The sequence below is a fragment of the Blastomyces gilchristii genome, assembly GCF_000003855.2.
Source record: "Blastomyces gilchristii SLH14081 genomic scaffold supercont1.38, whole genome shotgun sequence".
Classification (NCBI taxonomy): domain Eukaryota; kingdom Fungi; phylum Ascomycota; class Eurotiomycetes; order Onygenales; family Ajellomycetaceae; genus Blastomyces; species Blastomyces gilchristii.
This window is the reverse complement of record NW_003101645.1, coordinates 291494-300205: the sequence shown is the minus strand read 5'-3', so window position 1 is coordinate 300205 and position 8712 is coordinate 291494. Positions and strand designations below refer to the sequence as shown.

Below are 8712 nucleotides of genomic sequence, written 5' to 3'. Positions count from 1 at the left end.
GAATACTGAACTGACCAATGCTATCTTAAATCTTTGAGTAGTAGATATTACTGACTGCACTCTTATTATAATAACTCAATTCTTAATAACTATAATAGATTAATTACAGTTAACTGACTAATAAATACTGATATTACTCTCTATACTAATAGTTATACTGTTCTTAATTATCTGTCTAAGTATATTATCAAGGCTGAAACAGACACAGAATTCTATCATCAGATTATTTAATAAGTAATTTCAAGAATCAGTTCAAGTCACTCACTACTCTCTATAATTATTAAACTTATGAATCAGCTTATTGATGAGTGTAATTAGTCTGTTTAAAAGATTTATTATCTTCTTTTAAATCTTTCTTTATAAATGAGTTCTTACAAGTCAATTGTAGTTGATTATCAGCTTAAATCTTAATATTATTATAGCTATATTCTTAAATCTGATGAATTATAATATAATTCATTCTTTTTAAAAAATATAAGCAGTAGTTAACTGAATTTAAAGATCTTTCATTTCTTGAATTTCTTTAAATCTTTTCTCACAGTTATTAAATTAAGAGATATTTTTATATAAAACTCTGAGTATTAATCTACTTTTCTGTTTATCAGTTTGAAACTGATTTAGAGAACTATACTTATATTAAACTTCTTCTTTATTACTCTTTTCATTAAATTGAAGATCTTAAGATTATTAATCTCTTCATCTCTTGATTCTCTTTTACAGAAATCTTTAATTATTACTATCTTTCTTATAATCACTCAGTTGATGTTTATGATAAAGACATGCTGAAATCAGAACCTGAGTTTGAAGATAATCAGAATAATGAAAAGAAGCTTAATCTCTCTTAAGTATTATTTATCTGTTAAAACTCACAGTATAATAATAATAATCTTATTAATATCTGAAACTGTGAATAGCTTGATTATCAGTTCTTAGATTTCAACTATGATTGAAGCTCTTATATTAATACTTATATCAATCTTAACACAGAATTTTAAAACAATATAAAGACTGACTTTCTCACAGATACTACTCTTTATAAATATGACTCACTTAAGACTCTAGACTCTGATTAATATCTTCTTTATAATATTATTCTCTATTATTATACTAAGATTCTTAATAATAAGTTCTTGAATTCTTTACTAATTAATTTAAATAATAAAGATGATACTGATAAAACTTATCTGATTATGATTTTATCTATAACTCTTCAAAATCTTGCAGAGACTCAAGATCTCTCAATCTCAATTATTTAAGCTATGTTAACTGATATAGCTGCTTACTTCATTAATACTTGAATCTTATATATATTATTTCAGCTTCTCATACATAAGAATATATTATATAAACTGTTTAATTCTTAAAATCTTTAATCTTTACAGGCTCTTTTTAAGAATGTTCACTATCTATTAATTAATGAAAAGTCAATGATTGATTTACAGTAACTTTTATAAATTAATCAGATCTATTATTATATATTCTCTCATAAGAATACTTATTTTAATAATCTCAGTGTTATTCTTAGTAAAGATTTCTATTAACTCTTATCTATTTTTCAAACTTCACTCTATTATAACAGATATATTAATTATAAAGAAGATATTCAGAGCTATTAAATCTACTTAACTTTTAGTAAAATTATTTAACTTACTGTGATTCAATAATAAGTGAGTGAAGATACTATCAGCTATCAGTTCTATAAGATCTTGAAAAATCTTTATCTTAATCAGTTAACTCTGAATAATTAAGAGTTTCTTTTAAAGTATATACAGACTCTTATCTCTTATAAAGTCTCAGTCTTTGAGAATATAATTTATATTTATATAAAGAAGTATTATATTCATATCTATAATAATAATACTATTTAAAGCTGTAAATAATCTATTATTAATATTCAGACTATAAATATTAATATAGATACTTTTTAGTTAGATTCTGATAAGACTGATAATCTTTATTAGAATCTTTCTCTCTTTATCAGCTATTAAATTATATTTCTACAGAATATTTAAATAGACTGTAGCTTTATTAACAGTGCTCTTAAGACTCTTTATAATATTGTATAAAGTTTAGATATAAAGAATTTCTATCAAGATTCTTCATTTACACTGTTAATTAATTTTAATAAATATAATAACTCTACTTATTTAAAATGAAAGAGTCTTAAACTTGTATCTATCTTTCACAGCTGCTATGACTTTTCCTATATTAATTAAGTCTGCAGTTATACACAGTTCTCTATTACAGTTATATATACTATTACTATTTATAAATTTCAAGAATTATCACTTGATCAGACTATTCTTAATATTTCTAAGACTGAATTTCAGACTGATCTCATATATATTACAGTTTCATAGATTAAAATATATCAAGATCTTCTATTTAAATAACTCTTTAATTATTTCAGATTTTACTGATCTGATGATAAAGTAAGTAGAAGTATACAGATATATAAGATTAATTATATAAGATATTAAAGTTAATAGATAACTAAGTTATATTTCTTTTCTTTTTATAGATCTCTATTAATTTATATTCTATATAGCTTTATCTGCTCTTTATTTCATCTTTTTCACAGTTTATATTTAATCTGTTTATTTATTTATTCTTTATTACTATAAGTTCTTCACTCTCTATTCTATTATTCTCTTTATCTATTCTACTCACAGATTCACTGAATTCAATCATTGAATTTAATAAATTTATTATAGTTAATTCTATTATAATCACTGAATCTGAGAATAAGTAGTTAGTAGTTTATAGAAGATATTAAAATAATTCAGATATTAATTTATACAGCTTAGATTTAATATAATAATATCTTTAATCTGAGAGATTGAGAATCTTCTAAGATCTGTGTTATTAAGATCTATATTATATTATATAATAAGAGATATTAAATTCTTACAGCTATTAATATATATATAAGAGAAAGTGAATAAATCTCAGAGTATTTTCTTTCTCTTTAAAGAATTTATTTTATCTCTCATCTCTTATCTCTATCAGCTGTTTTTTTTTTTTTTAGAAATCATGTTATTTATCTTTATTAATTTATCAGAAGTTTAAAAAATCATCAATACTATTATTATAACTGAAAATAATATCTTAAAATATATTTATTATAAGTAAGATTCTTAAAATAATAAAAATTACAATTTTAATAATCAGTATAGTTTTTAATAATCTTATTCAGTTTATTAAGCTATCAGTTATTAATCTCATTCTCAGTTCTATATCTATATCTGTATCTGCTTCTACTGTATCTATCAGTTCTAGATTATCAAGTTAACTATTAACTTATTTAATTAAAAGAATATCTGAGAAGCTATTAAAGAAGTTACAGACTCTTATCAAATTATTCTATATTTATAAGTCAGTCTTATAGAAGAGTTATTAGATTAATATAAAAATTAATATAAATTATAAAACTCTTCTTCTATAATCTCATAGTACTGTTTTTACAGTTTTCTACAGTTACTATATTAAAGAAGAAAACTCTTTTATTATCTATATCAGTGCTCTGAATCAGTGTTATAAAGCTTGTATTAATTATTATTATAATAACACTGAAAGTTACTGCTCTTATTATAGAAGTAAGTCACTTTTCAATATAAAATATATTAATTTTAATATAATTAACTAATAGTTATACATAGTTAATATCAGTAAAAAGAATGATAAAGTGAAAGAAAAGAAGTAGAAGAATAAAAAAAGAAAGAAAGTTAAGAAAAAGAGTTTATTTAAGAAATACTTTATAACTGAGAATATAGAGACTAAAGTCTTGAAAAAATAAGTAATAAGTATTGAATCAGTTAATAATTGTGATATTAAGATTTTAACTCTTTATATTGAAAATGAGACTCTATATAAGAAGAATACAGTTCTGAAGACTAAATTCAGAACTATTATAAGTCTTCTTCAGATCACTTAAACTGTTCTTAAGAATAATATATAAGCTGATAAGACAGAGTGAGATGTTTTTTATTTTTTTTCTTACTTAGTTAGCTGATGCTTTTACACTGAAAAATGAATCTCTATATGTTTTTACAGTTCTATCTCTTCTATTATTATTAATAATAAGCTGTAAAATCAATCTTGCAGGGTCTTCTGTTTTGAGCTTAGCTCCACAATGTCTTTGCACACAGAGGCTCATGTGCATTAAGATATTTTATAGTACATTTTTCACTCAATCGATTGCTCCAAAGTAGCCCAATATTACACAATGGAGAACTTCCAAGCCGTCCAATATCTTGAATCCCTACTGGGAAAAACACTCAGAATTCATACGATAGATACAAGGCTATTCGTCGGCACCTTCAAATGCACAGACAATGTAAGCTCACCTACATCTAGCTCTTAGCCGGGAACCCCCCCCCCCCCCGCTATATATAAATAAACCCGAATCCTTCCCCTTAAAAAACTTAACCAAAAGAGCCAATACCTTCCATGAATCTGATATCTAAACACACATACATATCTTCCTACCAATAGGATCGAAACATTATCCTCTCCGCAACCCACGAATACCGCTATCCCTCCATCTCTCCTGACATTGAAACCGAACCCGCGGATGTCGCCAGAGACGATCCTGCAGCTACGGGCATTGTCAAAGCCGATATGACCAGTCGCTACATCGGCCTAGTGGTTGTCCCCGGCCAGTATATCACCAAGATTGAGCTGGATGAATATCGACCACAGCAACCGGGGGGGAATCGCCAGGCACCGTTAAGTTGAGAATGCCGAGCAGCAGCGTGCACTGACTGGGTGGAAATTACAATTGCAAGCGGGTTCAGAGAAAGAGAGGGATAAAAAATAGAACCACATTATCCGGGTGATCTCAGCCATTGGGAAATTTTTCTTAACAAAAAGCTCTCTCCATCCGGCTACCGCATATCGACTCTACCCCCTGCGTACCTACCTACTCTATATCTCTCGGGGCGACACTAACATATATCCAGCCGTGTACTACGTTGAAATCGGACTTTCTGACAAGCCATGAGGGGGAAGAGTACATGTACAATCACGTTAGGCACGGCGGAATCCTTTTACGTTTTCACCAATTTCACGATCGCCAGGTACTACATTAATGTTTTTCACGGCTAACCGGATGTCATTCCCCAGCCCATAAATGGAGACACGGAGGAAACGGAGGGCCGCGCGGCAACGAGAACGGTTTGTCCTCTGTCCGTACGTGTGTGCACAGCGAGCACGGATAATTAAAAGGTGGGGGGGTGCGAAGGGTGGACGGGCCGCTGCGGTGACAAGGTATCAATCAAATCTTTGACTGCCGTCGCGAGAGAGACATCGAGTCGGAATCGAGCCGAGACAGTGATTAGATCGGGCAATTATGCTTTCGGATTTTTGTGGAAGTGCCAATTGTTTTGGAGAAGGGTTACACGACAAAACTTTTTGTGCCTTTTTCGTGGGATGTCCTATTTCATGACGAATGGCCCCCTGCCATTAATTTCCCGGTTGAGTTTGCAATTGGAGGGATGTTGTTTTGTTTCCGATTGTTACGTTTGTGGTGTTATACAGACAGGAGCAAATATTTAGTAGGAGTGTGTGAGGCTGGCTAGATTACACATCCCATCCTACATTCCATGTTCGATTTATATAGTATCCATTTGTGAATAACTCTGCAGCATTGGCGACCACAAATAGAAAGAACATTTGCTTCGAAGTAGTACAGAAAATAGAAGAGTTCTACATTGCAATGTTCAAGAATGTAAAGGTCTACATACCCACAGTGTTGGGATCCAAAACCGGATACGCAGAAAGAAAGTGCCCAGGATCATTTGACGATCGGGGAAATGTAATGGCTAGATAGAGAGGACAACTCCTCTTGGTCAGTTTTCACGCCTAGATAGATATCTTACTCTCGCCATCCGCTGCTGGCAGTGTAATAAGGGTTTCAACTCCGAGTTTCGTATATTGAGGAGCATGGTTGATCGCGTTGGTAAAATTGAAGAGTAACTAGGAAAACGAAGAAACTGACGACGGACAAGAGGCCGAACATGCCTGGGTGGCTAGGAACGGAGCTTTAGTTAACTACTCTGTACTGATTTCATAAACAAAATACATCCCATTTTCAATGTACATGGTAATTTGTCTTGTTGTTTAAAGCTGAACATTGAAAATATGAAAGAGAAAAAAAACATGATAAATGAGGGGTATAGAAGCGACCAAAAAAAAAAAAAAAAAGAGAGAGAGAGAGAGAGAGAGAGAAGAAGAAGAAGAAAGAAAGAAGAATAAGAAGAAAGAAAGAAGAATAAGAAGAAATAAAGAAAAACGGAAGAAATGGTAAAAACGGCGTTGCGAGCGTGTGCATATATGGATGGAAAGAAGGCAGAAGTCAGAACAAAATTTAGCCTATAAAAAATACATGGTAGGCTTCGGGAAGTAAGTTGTATCAGAATCGAATTCAGCGAGCAAGAGGCAAGCCAGAGAAGAAAAGAAAATTGGTTTAAAACAGGATATAGATATGGGGAAAAAGGGGTCCAATACTGTGAGTTAGGAAAACGAGACTAGAGAGAATGAAACGGGGGGGCCATGTACGTGCAAGATGAACAAGGATATATATAGGTAACCCAAAGTAATCCTCCAAAAAAAAAGCGTGCGAAGTTGTTTTGCAAGCAACCCGGGCACTAGAATTTCGTGCTCCATTGTGAGCCAAAAGCAAATAGCGGCAAACGAGTACTACTACGTCTCCTGGTTAGTTCCAGCGACCGTGTGAATTGGCACCTTGATTCTGTGCGTACAACTGCCCCGCAAATGTAGTGGTGGAGGGAGCGCTCTGGGAGCGTAGGGCCGTAAGAGCGACTTCTGCCGCATCCTCTTTGGCGTTGTTGGTATTCTGGCCGTCGTAGAAATAGCGGGCAGCAAAGCTGGTGCCCTGAATTGTGACGGTGCTAGACCATGCGGTGCGGCCGCCTGAGGAGAAGACAGATGTAGAAATGAATGGGTTAGTAGTGGCCTTGACTTGTTCAGAGATGCAGCATGGGGTTCCTTTCTTCTTCTTTATTTTTTTTTGTCTTTCGTTTCTCTTTTTTCTCATTTTATTGGATGAGGGCAACGAGAAATCAGGTAGATGATATTGAATGTACGTTTCTCACAAAGATCTAGGTCGGAGAGGTGGACGGGCTCAAGATGACGGGGCAATTCTTTTCTATTTCTTTCTAAGACCCAAAAAAAAAAAAAAAAAAAAAAAAAAAAAAAAAAAAAAAAAAAAAAAAAGAGGGGAACCACCTCGACGATCGGACATAAGGTTGAAAACTGGAGCCTGCATTTGGCTTATCCTGCAGTGTTCTTCGGAGGATTTTTAGTACTTGAACAATGTGGGAGGGTTTCAATTGTCAAGGACATTGTCGGACCTTGAAGCTTCTCCTGCCATGTAATACGTTGAACGCCATTTGTGCGGGGAGCAGTATTGGCGGTGGCGAGGCTAGCCATTATTGAACTCTTGTTTCTGAAAGAGGGTGAGAAGGTAGAAGGGAAATTCTGGTGCAATGAGCTAGATCGGGACGATAATGGTATCCGTGAGGTTTGAGTCGTTATATAAACAGGTGACAAGAAGTAGGCAAAATGTAAAACCAATTTGAAGAGGAAACAAATATATTAATATATTTGAAGCGAGGGAATCAAAAAAGTATTTTCTAAACACAAAAGAGAAAGAAAAACTTTTTTTCTTTTTTAGGTATTTTGAAGGATAAAAAAACCGAGGAGGAGAGGAGGAGGAGAACCGATAGCTCTAATATAAAGGAATTGGGGAGGAGCGGAGAGGAGGGATGGCAAACCACATCAATGAACTTCTATAAAGTTCATTATTTACTGCAAGAACCGCACCGGAGCCCAACCAGTCAGTCCAAAGAGGATAGTCTTATGCAAGATTGAGTCAAGGTGACGAGTGTGTATCGTTAACGTCCACATTTCTCCTTCCTACACACCACACCACCTCTGGCAATCATCGAGCCAGCTTTGGAGCGACATGACATGGAGAGAGCCCATTGATCCTCCTAGGAGGAGAGGCTGATGGAACGGGCCGCTGCCTGGCGCTTTCCATTAGGTTCCGAGTTGAACTCCAGGAACTAGACGCCTGGTTAACTATGCGCGCCGGCGACAGGAATCAAAAGCAGCTCTCCCAAAAGGGCATGTTAAATGACGGGGATTTGTAAATGGACTAGCCGGTGGACAGCAAGCCAGACCCCCCCCACCTCGATGGAAAAATGGAATGGAGCTGTGAGAGGGGCTCTTCCGAATGCACCAAAGGCTGGCTTGCCATGGATGTGCTTGAGTAGCTCGAGCTGGGGCTTGTGAGCTCCCTCCAGGCGATGTAGTGTTAAAAAAAAGGGGGTGTATAGGATATTATCAACCACACGAGCGCTGGATTCAAATGAGACAGGCTGTTGAACCTGATGGTTGGGCAGCGGCCAACCAATTTGACGAACCCAGCAAAGACTTGCCAGCTCATCAAAAATAAAAATAAAAATAGAGATGATGTGCCCTTGACAGGCACGAACAGCGCAAAGGAGATATGGTGAGGCAAGAAAGCGCCGACAGAGGGGGGTAAGGCGGCCAGAAGAAAAGCTTGAGTGAGTGAGTGAGTGTGTTTCGCCTCCAACTCGTGAGGGAATAAAAAAAAAAAAAGAAAAGAAAAAGAAAAAGAGCAGTGGGGAATCCTGACGATGGAGGGGTTGTTAGTTATTACAGTCA

The 8712-nt window shown here is 34.0% G+C and overlaps 2 protein-coding genes across 2 annotated transcripts; one reads left to right on the top strand and one right to left on the bottom strand.

Annotated features, from left to right (window-relative positions):
- The first annotated feature begins 4169 nt into the window (after positions 1 to 4169).
- Positions 4170 to 6152, top strand: BDBG_09299 (uncharacterized protein). The gene is made up of 2 exons (XM_002620325.2): positions 4170 to 4336; positions 4495 to 6152. The coding sequence occupies exons 1-2, from the start codon at positions 4226 to 4228 to the stop codon at positions 4735 to 4737; spliced, it is 354 nt and encodes a 117-aa protein (XP_002620371.1). The 5' UTR covers positions 4170 to 4225; the 3' UTR covers positions 4738 to 6152.
- On the bottom strand, positions 5939 to 8638 carry BDBG_09298 (uncharacterized protein). Its single transcript, XM_031723952.1, has 2 exons — positions 7249 to 8638; positions 5939 to 6933 (listed from the first exon to the last, which is right to left on the bottom strand). Exons 1-2 carry the CDS (start codon positions 7286 to 7288, stop codon positions 6716 to 6718), a joined length of 258 nt encoding a protein of 85 aa, XP_031581336.1. The 5' UTR covers positions 7289 to 8638; the 3' UTR covers positions 5939 to 6715.
- Positions 8639 to 8712: the final 74 nt, after the last annotated feature.